The sequence below is a fragment of the Vipera ursinii genome (assembly GCF_947247035.1).
Source record: "Vipera ursinii genome assembly, chromosome: 4".
Taxonomy (NCBI): Eukaryota; Metazoa; Chordata; class Lepidosauria; order Squamata; family Viperidae; genus Vipera; species Vipera ursinii.
The window spans coordinates 88,342,001-88,360,542 of NC_139514.1; the positions used below are offsets into that span (position 1 = coordinate 88,342,001).

Genomic DNA, 18,542 nt, shown 5'->3' on the forward strand with positions numbered 1-18,542 from the left:
CCTTTCTTTCCTACTTCCCTCTTCTTCCTCTCCTCTCCTCTTTCCCTCACCACTCCCCTCCCGTTTCTCCCAGTTTCTCCTCCTCTTTCCCTCCAACCTTCCTACTTCCTTCCCCCTCCTCTACTCTCTTCCCTCTCTCCTCTCCTTTCTTCCCTCCCGTTCCTCTTCCGATACAATTCAGGGGTGATGTCCGAGCAGCTCCTCTCCTTGGATTTTCAATGTCTATATTAGGTATGATAATATCCTTATCTCCTCATTTTTCTTCCCATACAGATGGAACTGATTACCTTTCAGAAAATTCAATCAAATCAGAAAAGATTGTAAGCCAAAATTCTATTTTTAAATGCCCATAGTAGAAATGCTAATATTCTATGAAAAGAACATTAAAAACATTTAGTGTTAACTGTTAGAAGATACTTAATAAAGCTTATCTATTTGCTTTTATATTTTTACTCCATTTTACCATTGCTACCTTGATTCCTTTTTGCAGAATGTTAATGATTTTAGATTCAGAAAAAAACCAATTACAATTTAGAACTAACTACTTTATTTAACATTTGAATCCATTTCTTTTTTGGATGACTCTTATTGTTAGAAGTCAGTCGGAGAGGTGTACTTGTCACAGAAATGTGGAATGGGCACAAATAAAATCCTGCACAGGTTACTAATTCCATAGGGAGAGAGGTATTTTCTTAAATAGACAGACATTCATAACTAACTCTCTGGATATTTTTAATGATAAGACAGCAATCCAGTTTAACATTCACCAGAATTTTGTGAATTTTGATTTTGTAATTTTTTTTGCAGAAGTCTTGCAAAATTATTATGCAGGAGAAGGAAGGGTTACGCAAAGGTAAAGCAAAAATTCCCAAATAATGAGTTGAAGAAGCTTACCTAATCCCCCTGGTGCAGCCAACAGGAACTCTTCCCTGCCTATTCTTTTTACAATTGGTTGCCTCTGTTCGCCAGTGTAAGGAAAGAGCTCTTGGGAAGCTCCAGTATTGTAGTTCAGTATAATATATTGGTTAGTGAGAGCAAGGCATAGGTAATAGCCATCCACAGCTACAGCACAAGGTTGTTCTTGAGTGCAACATTCCTTCAAAATCTGAACTTTGTCCTCATAGACCAAATATATTTGGATGGTCCTCCGTTTTACTGAAACAATACACACTTCTACACAGAATGGATCCCCATTCACAGGGTTCTCATTCAATGTGAACATCAGGGCTCCTCTGATTCTGGCCCCACTGGGGATGGGTTCCAAGCTGATCATGTTCATTAAAGTGATGGTATTGTCACAGAGCACCAGAAGTCTGTTAAGTGCAGAAGCTGCTTTCAACTCTCCCACAGCCTTCCGGCAACTGAGGTACTTATGCAACTGCTTGGAAATAGAAAAAGGTGTTTTTTCAGAAGGTGAATTTTTCTCTTCCAAGAGAAAATGGCAAATAGACCCCTCATTTGTTCCAATGTAGAGATTCCGTCCACAGCATTCCACACATTTGATATGGATTCGAGGTCTGTCACCCATCAGCATCTCCCACTCAACTGCCGGAACAAGCTTGAAGGCTTTGACACTCATTGTGTTTTCCAGATGGTCTACTGAATTAATAAATAAAAAGAAAAAATCTGGATTTCTGTACTTCTGGATTGAAAGCTACTCTGTCTTTTCATCATTCAAAATGCCAGGCTTTCCCTCTCTTTAAAACTTTAATAGTATGAAATTGTCAATTTTCACAATACCTGTTCACCAAACTACTGAGGAATAAATTTCTGAAGATAACTGTTTTAACATAATTGAACTCTTGCATCTGCAGCTTGCACAGCCATAGAAACTGAACCTGTAAATGTAAATAAATACATACATAAATAAACTCTGCTCTAGAACACCAATCCCTCAAAATAATAATGCTGGAAAACAAGACAGATGTTAGTTTCATGAATGCTTAGCCCCCAAGACTTTGAAGCATGCTTCCATCTTCTAAAGTCCCCCAAAAGTTATCATCATGAGACTTACCGAAACTCATGTCCAATCACAACAAGTGATTGATGCCCTACTGATGTGCTATTATTTTCATTCCAAATTTTTGGAAGCATGCTATAAGCCACTGTGCAAGCCAGATTATCCTTCCCCATCTCAGTCCTATTCAGATACGTATGTTCTATTTTCATGGTTGATAAATTCTGTAGAATTTAAGTCGCCAGTTTTCAGATAGAATATTTCTTGGTAATATTGTATTAATTATTTATAAACAGTGCAATCTAAGTATTCTTATTTAAAACTAACTCATCATACTGGACAGGCTCTAGTCCCTCTTCACACTGGTGTCTGCAATTGTAGACACTGCAACAAAAAACCATTTAGCCATTTTTCTTTTAGAACAGATTTTACAAAAATTTACATTTTGCAGGTACAGAATCCAAGACACTGACCCACCTTTCCTTGTATTTGGATGAAACCAAATTTTAATTAAACAAAATCTGTATGAATGTAAGTTTATACTGTATTTAGATCTTAAAAATCCAACAGATTCTAAATCATATTTGATTAAGTTGATTAACTTTACAATTTTGAATGATTGTACCTATTTTTTGATTTTTTTAATAGTCAAATTTTATTTACTAACACAAATACATAAGTAATCAAAGTAAGGGAAATTATGATTAAGACTATGATTAAAGACATACATAATTTCACTCTATCTACAGATGAAGCTGTCTTTCAGTCTCGGCCTCATGTACATAGGAAGAATACTGGTCTATTATATGGGGATGTTATAAGAATAACTAAAAGTACATTTATAATCTGCATGCACTTAAATATTAATAAATCTGTAAGTAACCGATCTGCTATAATGCACAAAACAGAATTAAGAGTGGAACCATATGGAGTCCTAATAAACCTTTAAAGCAAGCATCATAATATAATTCAATTAGGAAAAATAAGGATATATATTCAGAAATCCTGATAATCACAATGAAAGTACAGCATCTTCCTTAGGGATTCTATCATGCCTTTAAAGTGACACTGCTCCACTAAGTGTTCAATATGGCCTGTCTTTAAAGCATCCCCCCCCAGTTGGTGTCTGCTGGGCTTGCATGCTCTGAACTTCCCCTGCTATAATCAACACATCTGGAAAATATCAGATGTGATGCAAGATTCTGGATACTTCTGTAAACAGCTTGAATGCAGGGATTAAGATGCTGGACTAGAAATGGGGTTCAGTACACCTTAAGCCAAAGCTCTGGATGACTTTAGATCAGTCATCATCTCCCAGACCTACCCACCTCCTAGGATCATTGGGGGGGGGGGAGGATTGGAGGTGGGACCTCTACAGATGTCCTTTTGAGCTTCTGCAGGAAAGGCAGAATATACATCATGCAAATAAATAAATCACCCCAAATTATTGTCATTTTTAAGAGCAACAGCCAGCCTTTGGTGGGTACAATACTTTCTCCCTCAAAAATGGAGCAATAATTCTTACATCAGCTGTCACTTGTTTTATTGTATCCATGGAGAGCTTGGGCACGCAAGAGATCACCTGCCAACTCTTATCTTTCACCTGAAGGAGATCTATCTATCTCGGCTCCCCTGGGTCTCCACTGAGTGTTCCATCCTTTTCCATCCTTACCACGAGCGAAGCCTCAGCTATTCTCCAAATCACCCTCCTTAACTCCTCCAGGCTCAAACCAGCCTTGGCAAAGTCCCGTCGTTTCCTGCTACGGTTGCTCGCCCACGGAAGATGGGTGGGGCGTGACGTTCTGCATCCACCCGTTTTCAGCGGCACCAAACCCTGGCCAGGCCGGGCTTCTGCGCCCAGGCAGCGCCTCACAGCCACGCGCCCCTCCCCAGGCTGGGTCAAGCGCCCAGGCGGGAGGGCTGCTCCACCGGCGAGGGCTAAGGGAAGAGGCCAGAGCCGAGAGCTAGGAGAAGGGGAAGGCAAGCAGCAGGTCGGGCGCAAGAGTGGAAGTGGAAATGCAACCTGCCACCGCTCCTCCGCCTCTCCTACGAAGCTGTCCGCCGAGGCCTCCCCTTTGCTCCGTGCAGGCCAGCCGGCGCCACCGCCTCCTCTCGCGCTCGATCCCCGGGAAATCCGCGGCTACCCTGCCTGTGCCGCGCGATCCTGCAGAGGGCTCTTCCTCCGGGGGCGGCTCCCCGGCCCTTCCGGTCACAAGGCAGGCCTGACGGGCGGATTCTTCCCGCTGGCTGGTGCGGGGCGGGTTAGAGGTGGTGCGCTGGGCGGGTTTGACCGACGCAAAGTTTCGTCAGAGTGTAATCCGGGATGGCTCTTCGAGGCGGTGTTCGGGGTTGGCTTAGGTTGGAGGCGGTTTTTTTTTGCCCGTGGGAGCTGACTTTGGTTCCTAATCCCTTTCTTGGGTGCAGCTTGGAACGAGTACCCAGCCCGTAAATATTGACCTAATGCTTCTCTAATGTTGGATATAAAACTACGCATAGAATTGTTTTAACAAAAGTGATCAGCGTGCAAAAAAGAAAAAGATCTGCCCTGGAAATCCAAGAAAAAATCTGGAGAACAATTCTCACAGATAGTTTTGGCCCACCTCTGCTCGTGCATTTAAAGGTCCAGGACAATGTCCATTATGACACCGATCAAGAGCTTGCTGTAGATGCACCACTCTATGAAGCAAACAGCAGCAGCAAAAATGAGTATATAAAAATAAGCAGTTGCCCACCTTCCATCACAATTTGCATGCCCTCTGTGAAGAAAAAGTAAATTATGTCAGGCTCTGTCTTTGAGACATGGCTCTGCTAATCTTTCTCTTTCATATACTTGTATATTGGCCCAAATGCTACCAGAAAATAAGAAATGATGTCTTTAGGCCTGTCACAGTGCAATCAAAAAAGTTAAGATCGTTCTGCTGTAATTTAGCGTGAGAAAGCAAAATGTGAATTTAAGGAATGTTTGGTTATGCCTGGCAATTTTAATCAAGGACAAAAAGAAAAGGTGATATAAGAAGAAACATAAGGAAAAAGGGGTAAATTTCACTTCCCATTGATCAGACATAAAAATTAAGAACAAAATTGGAATAAGAATCCTAAAGATGAAATTCCTAAACAATTAAATACATTGATAACTTTAAATAATCTTTATGTTCTTGAAGTAACAATGGCAATAATCTGTAAAGCTCTTTATAAAAAAATGAATATTTTTAATTTAAAAAATTTGTTATTTTAAGTGCCTGCAGCTCTTAAGGACAATAAAAAGTATGAATAAAAGATAAATATGAAAGCAGAATACCACACCTGGTAAAGGCCTAACTAAATGTTTGCCATCTTAATCTTACTCTATTGCAGGGGTAGGCAACCTTGGCTCTTTCATGACTCGTGGACTTCAACTCCCAGAATTCCTGAGTCAGCTGACTCACGAATTCTGGAAGTTGAAGTCCACAAGTCATAAAAGAGCCAAGGTTGGTAAATTTTAGCTCTTTCAAAGTCATTTCTGTAATTTTGACCCCATTCATTTATCTTACCTGAAATCTTCTTCCTCTAAACTGGCATAGTATAGCAATTTGTAGTCAAAGACTATCTGTATTATAATAAGTAAGCACTTAATTACTACTACTATATGCAATTTATGATCCTGTTTCTCTTGATATACATGCACAGCTCCAACCTCCATATAAGAACCAGAAAGTGGGCTGGAAACTGGGAAACCATGAGTTCTAATGCTGCTTATGCACAAGGTTAGCTGTGTGAGTTAGCTGGACGAGTCATTCTTGAGCAAACTACTCATGAAAAATGATGGCAAGATCCATTTTTCCTGTCTTAATACCTTGGAGATGGGAGCCATTTGGTCCCTTGGGGACCAGACTGTAATTTAGAACTCACCGATTAGAAGACTTCTTTTCCTACATACTGTGAGCTGAGCTGTGGCAATGGGGCATCTTTAGAACAGCATCTCCTCTGTGATACTACTATTTAGATTGAATGAACTCCAGGAATTCCATTTGAATGAGATAAGTAAGATCAGAAAGCACAGCCAATTAACAACCAGTACATCAAGTTTGCAAGTTAATGATTTCTTTATGTTATCTATTGCATATCAAATATTCTAGATTCTGACATTGCACTATGAACACTCCAAAGGCCAGCATGAATTAGACTGATAAGCAACTGATTTTAGAGCCAGTGCTCTAAATTTGAGGGTAAATTCTTAAAACAACATATTTCAATATTGCATCATTTTGAGCATTGTGTCTCTTACTGTTAAGAAAAAAACCCTGAAATATCTGTAGCTTTCAACAACTCTATATTTTGAAGCCAATCTAGAAATTATTTCTGCCAATCAGAAATATTCTAAAATTTAAAGTTGTTATTTTTTCACATATTTTCTGCTGTACAATAATCCATTTAAAGTTTTGTTATATTTAAAGAGAAAAATTGTGAAATGACTATGAGTATTTCACACTGAATAGACTGCCTTGTTCATGGATTTTTCCATGCAGAATATGGACGAAATAAGGAGCATGCATGCAGCCAATTTTCCTTTTGCTGATTTTTTAATGAATGCACAAAAACAGCTTAAGTAAGGTAAACCCATAATTATGACACAATCTGTAAGGTTGGGTTTTATTATTTCTTTCCATGTCCTATTGGTATTGAAGAATATCTGCAACTGAGATGATATTGGATTAATGGGATCAGAAGGTGGTCTAAGAGAAAACCAGGTCCAGATAAACTGAATGATCTTACCCTTAGAGAACGGGGCTCCCATTGTCATGAACTCACATTTTAAAAGTGTGATTTGTAGGATACAGGTCAAAGCACCTTTAAATTGACTTAGATTTCTGGGGACTTCAGAGACACATCCATGGAGATTTCCTGGCAACTGCATAAGTGGTTTGCCATTGCCTTTTTTGGGAAGTTTTTTAAAATGCTGGTTTTCATATAAAGCCCTAGACTTTCTTGATGGTTTCCCAAACAATAACAAACCAAGACTGATTCTGTTTACTTTTTCAGGCTCAATGAGCCTCCTCCCCAAGATGGCTGCTGAACAGTAGGGATTTTTTTCTCTTCTGCTGATGATCTGACGATTTTGCTACCAAAGCTGGTTCTTTGGCAGCCTTGCTCCCTGGATTTGAAATTGAATACTTAGGAGAGAGCCAGGATGTTTTTTGGACAACTGTGGACGCATCTTAAAGATTACTGTTCATAGTGCGACTGGCAGAAAATAAGGTCATCCACCTTTTCCTTTTCTGTTCTCTTAAACACACCTGGATTTCAACTACACTTTTTTAAGTTTCTGTTTTGTTTCATTTCTTACAGTTGCAAGAAAAAGTATGTGAACCCTTTGGGATTACGTGGAGTTTTGCATGAATTGGCCATAAAATGCGCTCTAAACGTCATGTAAGTCACAACAATAGAAAAACACAGTCTGCTTAAAATAATACTACACAAACATTAGCTGTTGTCATGTTTTAATTGAACATAAGATGGAAACATTCACAGTGCAGGCTGGAAAAAGTATGTGAACCTTTGGACTTAATAACTGGTTGACCCTCCTTTGGCAGCAATAACCTCAACCAAACGTTTCCTGTAGTTGCAGATCAGACCTGCACAACGATCTGGAGTAATTTTGGACCACTCCTCCTCACAAAACTGTTTCAGTGTAGCAATATTCTTGGGATGTCTGGTGTGAATCGCTCTCTTAAGGTCATGCCACAGCATTTCAATTGGGTTGAGGTCAGGACTCTGACTGGGCCACTCCACTTGTTTTGTTGAATTACTTGTATGCTTTGGGTCATTGTCCTGTTGCATCACCCATCCTCTGCGGAGCTTCAGTTGGCGGACAGATGATTGTATGTTTTCCTGCAAAATGTCCTGATAAACTCTGGAATTCATTTTCCCATCAATGACAACAATCCGTCCAGGTCCTGAGGCAGCAAAGCAGCCCCAAACCATGATGCTCCCTCTGCCATGTTTTACAGTGGGGATGAGGTTTTGATGTTGGTGTGCTGTGCCTTTTTTTCTTCACACATAGTGTTGTGTGTTTTCCCCAAACAACTCAATTTTGGTTTCATCTGTCCACAGTATATTTTGCCAGTAGTGCTGTGGAACATCCAGGTGCTCTTTTGCAAACTTCAAACGTGCTGCAATATTTTTTTTGGACAGCAATGGCTTCGTCCGTGGTGTCCTCCCATGTACTCCATTCTTGTTTAATGTTTTCCTTATTGTAGATGTGTCAACAAAAATGTTAGCATGTGCCAGAGATTTCTGTAGGTCTTTAGCTGACACTCTAGGATTCTTCTTTACCTCATTAAGTATTATGCACTGTGCTCTTTCAGTCATTTTTACAGGACGACCACGCCTAGGGAGAGTAGCAACAGTGCTAAACTTTCTCCATTTGTAGACAGTCTGTCTTACCGTGGACACATGAACATCAAGGCTTTTGGAGATACTTTTGTAACCCTTTCCAGCTTCATGCAAGTCAACAATTCTTGATCTTAGGTCTTCTGAGAGCTCTTTTCTGTGAGGCATGGTTCACATCAGGCAGTGCTTCTTGAGACCAGTAAACCCAAAACAGGTGTGTGTTTTTAAAGGGCAGGACGGTTGTCAGCAACACATCCAATATCATCACACTGGTTGGAGTCAAGGTTGGCTCACTCCTGGCTCCAATTAGCTCTTGGAGAAGTCATTAGGCTAGGGGTTCACATACTTTTTCCATCCTGCACTGTGAATGTTTCCATCTTATGTTCAATTAAAACATGACAACAGCTAATGTTTGTGTAGTATTATTTTAAGCAGACTGTGTTTTTCTATTGTTGTGACTTACATGACGTTAGAGTGCATTTTATGGCCAATTCATGCAAAACTCCACGTAATCCCAAAGGGTTCACATACTTTTTCTTGCAACTGTATGTCTAAAATAGCAATAGCATTAAACTTATGAACTCTCAAGCTTCCTCCTTCCATTATATATTCAAGATGGACAGTATTTGACTTCCGGTGGCGGCGCGGCGCCGAAGACAGCCTCCCCTGGCTGCCCGCGGCTCAGCTGTTTGTTTTTTCGCCCGAAACAGCGCCGATCAGCTGTTCGGGCGAAATTGAAGCCCCCTCCTCGGGAGAAGAGGAGGGGGTGAGGCCCCAGGTAGGGGTAGAGTTCTCCGAGGCCGCCTGAGCTTGGAGCTTGGGCGGCTGAAGGATTGAACTCCCCCGAAGCCTGGGTTGCTCCCAGCTGGCCGTCGTCTCTGCTCCGAACTTCTTGGAGCGGAGCCAGGCGTCTGCGAACCATCCCTGCCTGAAGAAAGGACTATGATTTAAAGGAGCAGGCAGAGCGGTACAAGAGGGAAAGGTGAAGAGGATTATTTTACTATACTCTCGAATTTGTTGGACTTTCTAAACTTTAAATGAAAGTGCGTCATAATTGAGGACTAAAAGATGGCGGCTAAACCTCCCCCTAAAACTCTTCGGAGTGGTGGATCCTCGCCGGTGCAACAATCATCACTACAGGCGTTGCACACTCCTGAAGTGCTGACATCGAAGGATTTGCGAGATGCTCTGGATAAACATGCCCAGGTACTTTTGGAATCAATTAATCAATCAATTGCTGATAAATTTGCACAGATGGAGGAGAAATTGGAGAAACTGGAGGAAAGAATGGAAGAAAGGATGGAACAGAAGTTCAGCGTGATGAAGGTAGACATTTTGTCTTCAGTGCATAAAGTGGCGGAATGTGTGGAAGATTTAGATGAAAAAATGGATGATTTGGTTCAAAGGAATGCTATATTAGAAGTAAAAGCACGGGAGAATGAAAATGCAAGAGATAAAATGGATAGGGAGTTAAGCCTTGCCCAATTTTACCAGATGCAGTTTGCTGTCAGAATCAGAGGTTTAAAAGAGAATATTAAAGAAGATTTAAAGCAGCTGATCTCTGAGGCTCTCGAAGGGGTATTGAACCAGCCAGCATCTGAAATAAGAGCAGCTATGGATAAAGTGTTTCGGGTGAATTCATGGATTGCTAGACAGAGAAAGTTGCCTAGAGATGTGGTGGTTTACTTTGCAAAAAGAGAAATTAGAGATCAGGTGATACAAGCTGCCTACGATGCTAAAGTCGTGATTGCTGAACAAGAAGTCTTGGTTTTAAAAGAAATTCCTCCAAGGATTTTAAGGGGAAGGAAGGACTATACATTTCTTGTGCATGAGCTTAAACAAAGAGATATAAGATTCAGATGGGAGATTCCAGAAGGGCTGATGGTGATGCATGAAGGTAAAAGGTACAGGCTGATCACTGTGAAACAAGCGCGTGATTTCTACAATAATGTCTTAAAAGCAACCCCATTAACGCTTCTGGAAGCTGGAAAGGGATCTGGAGAAGAAGAACAACAACAGGAGGAAACAGAGGAAAATGGTGCTGGAGGAGATCAAGCTACAACTTCTTTGGATGATCCTAGAGAGCAAAGAGTGACGCGTGCTGCTTTAAGACGAGCAAAGAAAATAAAAGAACAAGATCAGCAAAAGTCTTCAGATTCTTCACAACGCATTCATAGCCAAGCTGTGGGAGGAGCACGGCCTAAAGAAATTAGTCCTATCAAAGCTGTGGTCCAAGAGCTTTTTGAGGATATACATGGCAACTAAATTTTTAACTTGGAATGTTAATGGACTAAATTCACCGCAGAAGAGGAAGAAAGTTTTTCAATACTTAAAACAATTTAAGATAGATGTTATATGTTTGCAAGAAACGCATATTAGAGTTTTGGATCAAAAGTATTTAATGAACTCGAGATTGGGTGCGCAATTTGTTGCTTCTGCAGAGAATAAGAAAAATGGAGTGGTTGTTTATGTTAAAAGTGCCTTAACAGCGGATTTAATTGAAGCAGATAAGCATGGAAGATATGTTATGATTGAGCTGTTGTTAGAAGGCAAAAAGACGCTTTTAGTTGGACTATATGCACCAAATCAACAACAAGCTGACTTTTTTAGCTTACTTCACACAAAGCTTACCCAGTTGGATTATAAATCTTTTATTTTTATGGGGGACTGGAATGGAGTTATGGATGTACAGTTGGATAAGGCTGGAGCTTTTAAGCGCATTCCAAGTCATGCTAGACTGCCTAAATCTTTTTTTGAAATGAAGGATGACCTGGAATTGCGAGATATCTGGCGTGAGAGACACTTGCAGGAGAAGGATTATACTTTTTACTCTGATAGACACCAATCTTTTTCGAGGATTGATTTTATTTTGTCGACTAATGATTTTTTTTTGAGAACTAAAAAGGTGAAGATTTGTGCAAGAACTATCTCTGACCACAGTCCAGTTTGGTTGGAGATTGATAAGGAAAAAAGAGATAGGCGCTCATGGCGTGTGAATGAGAATTTGTTTAGAAGCCAGAGAAATGTGGAAGAATGCAAACAGCGGATGAAGGATTTTTTTGAGATTAATATGAACAAGGGTACCTCTATGGATATGGTTTGGGATGCTAGCAAGGCCTATATGAGAGGGGTGTTGATACATATGAATAATAGACATAGACGTGTAGTGGAGAATAGAAGGAAAGAACTGGAGAATGAAATAAAGGAAAAAGAAAAGGCTTTGATTTTGAACCCAGAGGATGTGAAGATCAAGGAGGCTATTAGATTGTTAAGAGGACAATTTGATAAATTAATGGCTGATCAAGTGGCGACCAATCTGCGGTTTGCTAGGCATAATACTTTTTGCAATGCCAATAAACCAGGCAGATGGTTAGCTTATAGACTGAGGAAAAAACAAAGGGCATCTAATATAGATAAGATTGAGTATAAAGGAAGGGTCGTTTCAACAGAATCTTATTAAGGATGCTTTTCTGGATTTTTATTCGAAATTATATACTAAAGAGGACATTAATGCAAAAGATATTGATATGTACTTGGAGAATGCTAGCATCCCGGTTCTTACGCAAGTACAAAAAGAGGGGATTAATCAGCTGATTACAGAAGAAGAAATTTTTACAGCTATTAAGGAACTGAAGGTGGATAAAGCACCAGGCACGGATGGCTTGACTGCGGCCTATTATAAAAACTTACAATTAGAGATGATAAAACCGTTAAAGGAACTGTTCCAGACAATCCAGAAGGGGGGAGAGGTGCCACCGTCTTGGAGAACAGCTTTTATATCTTTGATTGCGAAGGAAGACCAGGATGCTACTTTAGTTAAAAATTATAGACCGATATCGCTTTTAAATACAGATTATAAGATATTTGCTAAGGTTTTGGCTAATAGACTGATGAGGGTTCTACAACAGGTGGTTCATGGGGATCAAACGGGGTTTATTAGTGGTAGACAAATGAAAAATAACGTGAGACATATAGTTGATGTGTTAGAGTTTTTGGAAAGGCACAACCAGATCTCTGCAGCGCTAATCTTTTTAGATGCTGAAAAGGCTTTTGATCAATTGAATTGGCAATTTTTGTTGAAAGTTTTAGACAAAATGGATTTTGGGGAAAAATTTCTACAACCGATTAGGGCATTATACCAAAAACAAACTGCCCGAATTATAGTTAACAATAGTCTGACAACAGCATATAATATTGAGAAGGGCACAAGGCAAGGGTGTCCGCTATCGCCCTTGTTATTTGTGTTAACATTAGAGATATTATTGGTTAAGATTCGGAATTCGGATAAAATTAAGGGGATACAAGTCGGAGATCAGGACTATAGATTGAGAGCATTTGCAGATGATCTGGTTGTTACAGTGACCCAGCCAGAGAACTCTGTTGTGGACCTGATGGAGATAATAACACAATATGGGAAGGTTTCTGGATTTAAAGTAAACATACAAAAAACTAAAATTTTGGCTAGAAATATGACAGTTTTACAGAAGGCTCTCTTAGAAGGATTAACTGGATTTGAGATTGTTAAAAGGGTTAAATATCTGGGGGTGACTTTGTCGCCCTCTAATACAAAGCTATATAAAAATAATTATGAAAAACTATGGGGGGAAATTCAAAAAGAATTGGAGAGTTGGGAAAAATTGAAATTGTCTTTGTTGGGACGGATTGCAGCAGTGAAAATGAATGTCCTGCCCAAATTTTTATTCTTATTTCAAATGATACCGATTCTTAAGAAAGATTCTAATTTGGAGGAATGGCAGCGTGGTATCAATAAATTTGTGTGGGTAGGGAAAAAGCCACGAGTTAAACTTAAGATTATGCAGGATACTCGTGAGAGAGGTGGCCTTAAATTGCCTAATCTTAAATTATATTATGAAGCTGCTGCATTAGTAGGAATAAGCGATTGGATTAATTTGACGCAGCCGAGGTTATTAAATCTTGAGGGCCATGATTTGATGTTTGGCTGGCATGCATATTTGTTGTATGATAAGAAGGTAGATTCTGTGTTTAGGATGCATATTTTAAGACAGGCACTGCTGAGAGTTTGGAAGAAGTACAGATACAAGTTAAGCAGCAAGATACCATTGTGGGCAATTCCAAAACACGCAATAGAAAATATACATGCTGGTTTCAAACACGATGAGACTACTTACAAGGAAATTTTAAGTTTGGAAAGGAATGTTTGGTGCCTGAAATCATATAATTTCTTGCGAGAAGAGAAGGTTGTTCAAACTTGGTTTCAATATATTCAGTTACGGGCCAGGTGGAAAGAAGACCAGAAAAATGGATTTGTAATGACTGATGAAAATTTGATAAAGCAAGTTAGAAATCAGGGACCAGCACATATTAAACGGATATATCTTGCATTGATAGAGATCGATTCAGAAACAGAGCTGGTTAAGGATTGCATGATAAAATGGGCCCAAAATATTCAGGAAGTTATTACAATGGACACCTGGGAAAAGATTTGGGTGAGGAATGTAAAATTTACACAAGCTCAAAATTTAAGAGAGAATTTTTACAAAATGTTTTATAGATGGCATTTAGATCCTAAAAAGCTTGCAAGTATGTATCCGAATTATCAGCCTAAATGTTGGAGGTGCGGTGATGAAGATGCAACATATTTTCACATATGGTGGACTTGTAAAAAGGTTAAGGCTTTTTGGATAAAAGTCTGGTGGAATATGCAGAAGGTTTTTAAACGGAGGATAAAGTTTTGCCCACAATTTTTTTTGTTGGGAATAATTGTCGACGTTACAGTTGTGGACTCCAAGTTGATGTTGAACTTAGTTACGGCAGCAAGACTTTTGATAGGTCAATATTGGAAGAAAGAGGAACTGCCGACTATACAAGAGTGGATTTTAAAGGTTTCCGACCTGGCAGAGATGGCGAAGATTTCGGCCTATTTGAAAGATCATTCGCAAGAACATTATATTATGGAATGGAGAAAATGGATTGAGTTTATCCAGAACAAGTATAGGGTTAAGAAGTTTTACGTAGCATTCGAATAAGTCTTCCTTCGCTTTGTTTTTTCTTTTTTCTATTTTAGTTTCTTATATATATTTAATATTGCTAAGGCTTGTTTTATCCTATACAAGCTAGAGAGTAATGGATTTTAGAATTTGTAATTGCTAGTATATGGTTGCTTATGATTGCTTTTTTATATATATATACCTTGTATTTAGCTCTGGGAAGTCGGGGGGGAGGGGGGAGGGGGGGAGGTAGGGGGGGGAGGAGGGAGGGGGGGAGGGGGGGAGGTAGGGGGGAGGTAGGGGGGGAGGAGGGGGGGAAGGGGGGGTTCTTTAAAGGAAAACTGTATTGTAAAACTTTTCAATAAAAAAAAAAGATGGACAGTATTTAATATTTATTTGTTATGTATATGTAGTGGGGTGGGTCTATACATAGTTTGTATATAGTATGTTTAGCTGTGTATCATGTGTTTCACTTTGAGAGCAAGCAACAAAATTTCATTTTTGATGTGTGCCATTGTGCCCACAGTAAAAAATGACAATAAAGGTTCTTATCTTATCTATTCCACTTCAGTCATTTACATGCCTCTCTAAACGGTTTACAGTCAGTATATGGCCAACAATCTGGTACTCATTTTACCGACCTCGGAAGTATGGAAAGCTAAGTCAACATTGATCCAGTGAGGATTAAACTGCTGGCAGTCGGCAGAGTTAGCCTGCAATACTGCATTCTAACCAGTGCGCAATCATGGTTCCTAAAGGTTGACTGCACCACCGCACCACCACAGTTCCTACAATTTGACCAACTGGTTGAACACTGATTTATTTTAACTTCCTGCTGGATATAATCTGTTTGTTTCTTCTTGTTTTCCTTTGATCTTTTTGACTTTTTTGAATATCCTGTCTTTGGTGAGGGTCACGGTGGCTCAGTGGGTTAGGATGCTGAGCTTGTCGATCAGAAGGTCGGCAGTTTGGCGGGTCAAATCCCAAGTGCTGCGTAATAGAGTGAGAGACTGTTACTTGTCCCAGCTTCTGCCAACCTAGCAGTTTGAAAGCATGTAAAAATGCAAGTAGAAAAATAGGGACCACTATAGTGGGAAGGTAACAGCGTTCTGCGCGCCTTTGGCATCTAGTCATGCCGGCCACATGACCATGGAGACGTCCTCGGACAAGTGCTGGCTCTTTGGCTTTGAAACGGAGATGAGCACCGGCCCCTAGAGTTGGAAACGACTAGCACGCATGTGCAGGGGAACCTTTACCTTTACCTTATGTCTTTGGTAAGAAAAATATGGCATGCCTTGAAGTATTTGGACTTGATTTACATCTATTTTGGACTTTTACTACACTCTGAAGATTATTTTTCAAAAATCTTTTTTTAACTTGGACTGAAATATTCTTCCTACTTCTCTATTTTGAAGAATATCCTCCCTGTCTCCAAGGAGATTTATCTCTTTGCCAAGTTACACCAGAGTAACAGGACCTTTTGGTAATATGCAAATCCAAGTTGAAAACTTTTTTAAAGAGTTTTGACAAAATAAAAACACTTCCCAAAAAACATCCAAATAAAAGTAATTGGAGTTAAATTAGATTCACAAAAGGAATTGGATTTGAAAGTGGTAGATTCGGTGATTGTGATTAAAAGAGACAGATGTTATAAATTTAGAACTACTGAGGGGATTATGCATGCCTTCCTGAAGTTCAGGCTTGCACTCTCTTACAACAGTAGAAAACTGACTGAATGGTCAAATGAAGGAAATTGGAGAATGGATTTATCATACTCAACAATTTCAATTGGAGTTTTTGGGGAAGATAAATCAACTTTGGAGAATGGATCTAGTATATTTAACTGGACAACAATTAAAAAGAGATGGCATTAAGAATCATGGATATTTAATCCAGGAAAAATCAGAGTTAACTGTTGGGATGATTTGGTATAGATAAGGTGTAAAAAACTTCCTACAAGTTGAATACAATAATAGTTTGTTAACATAGGGTTCTGATATTTTACTATTGCCTTTTTTGTTTGTTCGCCAACTTGAGATATTTGTAAAAATAATAAAGTCAGGAGATAAAGTAAATTAGCATTATTTCTAACATTTTCAGAATTACAGAGTTTGCAGATATTATGCAAGCAGTAATGAAAAAATGAACCGTTCAGCAATTTAATCAACTTTCTCATATGGGTATTTTCCCAAGTATACTTAAATCACACATCCATAATTTCTAGCTAACATAGCACAATAAAATTTCATGAGTTGTAGTTTCACACATTTAGAATCAAGTTGGTGAAAATTTATTTAAGACACACAATGGAGCTCATTTTAGAATCTGCAGAATTATTTGATATTGCCTTGAAAGAGTAGGATGTGCCATCACATCACAGTGCACTTTGTCCCTTTTACATCATCAGCATAGTTTGTAGCAGATATCTACAGGGAAATTAAACAATTTTTAGTTCATTACTTTTAGAACTTTTTTCTTGATAATTTACACCTGTAAAATGCATTGCTAATAGTTACAGAATGATTGCTACAAAAATATCTATAATTAGCTAGCTAGCTAAACACATACATACACAAGCACACACAAACTTTCTATTAACATAAATAGCCTGCAAAATCCTTGTAGCCAACAAGATTATTTTTAATACTTCTCTATAGATGACTCTCCTTGTCCTCCATAGTCATTCATGCATACTGAAGCTAAATATATCAGTATTTCAAAATACGGGAATATAATTCATAAGTCTTAATTAAAAACAATTTGCGTTAAAACCAATCGAATTTTCTAAATTTGCACGCATGACCTTTCCAACTCGGATGTTTTGAAGGGGGGAGGGGGGAGAAGAGTTGCTTCTTTTAAAGTGTTTCCTAAGTCTTTCATCATTTAGTTGCGCATCTTCCAGTTCTCTGCCTTGCCAAAGATATAGAAAAATGAAGAATGACACATAATATACATCTCTGCACATTTCCCCTTTGTGTTGTAAAAATTAGGGGTGAAAAGACGGCTCTAGTTTGGCTTTTTGATCGCCTTCATACAACAAATTGGCCACAGGAATAGATAGGTTTTTGCCAGAAAAGTTGGATTACCTGCTCCCGCGATTTCCAAGCGCCTCCTCCAAGGGCTACGGAGGTCTCCCGATCAGCTTCACGAGATTTGCTGAATGCTGCAGTGACCAGGCGAGCGACTTGAACAAAATAACGTAGAAATCCAATGTTTAGTTGCTGGCAAATAGTAATATGCGGGGTTATTCCCACGCTGCAGAATAGGGAGGAAAAAAAAGCTGCTCGCGAGCCGATATTTGCAGACCGTCAAAAAGAATCCAATTCTTCACCTAAAAAAGAACCTTTACAATGAGAAGCTGAAAGCGGCTAACAGAAAGTCAACATTCACTTTTTGCAAGGCGTTTACAATTTAGCGTGCCTGCAATGATGGAGCACCCACAATTTCTGGAGGCAAGCCGTTCCACTGGTTAATTGTTCTCACTATAGGGAAATTTCTCCATAGTTCTAGGTGAAATCTCTCGATAACTTTCTGTCCATTTTTTTCTTGTCCTGCCCTTTGGAGAATAAGTCGACCCCTTCTTTTCTGTGATAGTTCTCAAATATTGGAAGACTGCTATGACACCCCAGTCCTCCTTGTTACACTAGACCAGGGGTAGGCAACCTCGGCTCTTTTATGACTCATGGACTTCAACTTCCAGAATTCCTGAGTCAGCTATGCTGACTCAGGAATTCTGGGAGTTGAAGTCCATGAGTCATAAAAGAGCCGAGGTTGCCTACCCCTGCACTAGACCAGCGGTAGGCAACCTCGGCTCTTTTATGGACTTCAACTCCCCAAATTCCTAAGTCAGCATAGCTGTCTGAGGAATTCTGGGAGTTGAAGTGCATGAGTCATAAAAGAGCCGAGGTTGCCTACCCCTGCACTAGACATACCCAGTTTCTGCAAGCGTTCGTCGTAAGTTTTAGCCTCCAGCCCCTAATCATTATAAAACTTAAAAGGGTGTTTACATAGGAAGTCCGAGTTTCATTTGTTGGATCAAACATGGAAAGAGGAAAGTGAAGAATTCTGGGATTTTACTCAACGGCGACCACGCTGACACGCCACTAAGAAAGCGTTAGCTCTTTCTTTTTCTGACACGGGAGCCCGGAAGCATTTAAATTGGAAACGGATACCTTCACTCTATTTTTTTCCTACCTCAGCGACTCTTCCTCCGAACGTCATGTCACCGGAAGGAACCTCCCGAAAGA

The 18,542-nt window shown here is 39.5% G+C and overlaps 1 protein-coding gene across 7 annotated transcripts in view; it reads right to left on the bottom strand.

The window, feature by feature from the left end:
• The window catches only part of TGFBRAP1 (transforming growth factor beta receptor associated protein 1), a 37,611-nt gene extending 33,508 nt beyond the window's left edge, over positions 1 to 4,103 (bottom strand). For 5 of the 7 annotated variants that reach the window (XR_014492570.1, XR_014492571.1, XR_014492572.1 and 2 more), the window contains exons 1-3: positions 3,630 to 4,103; positions 1,741 to 1,838; positions 895 to 1,599 (exon numbers count right to left, since the gene is read on the bottom strand). Coding sequence is in view for 4 of the 7 variants with exons in the window: in XM_083362987.1 (XP_083219113.1) it covers positions 895 to 1,579 (685 nt within the window). In the remaining 3 variants the exon portion in view is untranslated. Of the gene's footprint in view, positions 1 to 894; positions 1,600 to 1,740; positions 1,839 to 2,014; positions 2,610 to 3,629 lie in introns of those variants that run through there. The other 2 variants (XM_083362989.1, XM_083362988.1) reach the window with 2 other exon arrangements.
• Between the last annotated feature and the right edge of the window lie 14,439 nt (positions 4,104 to 18,542).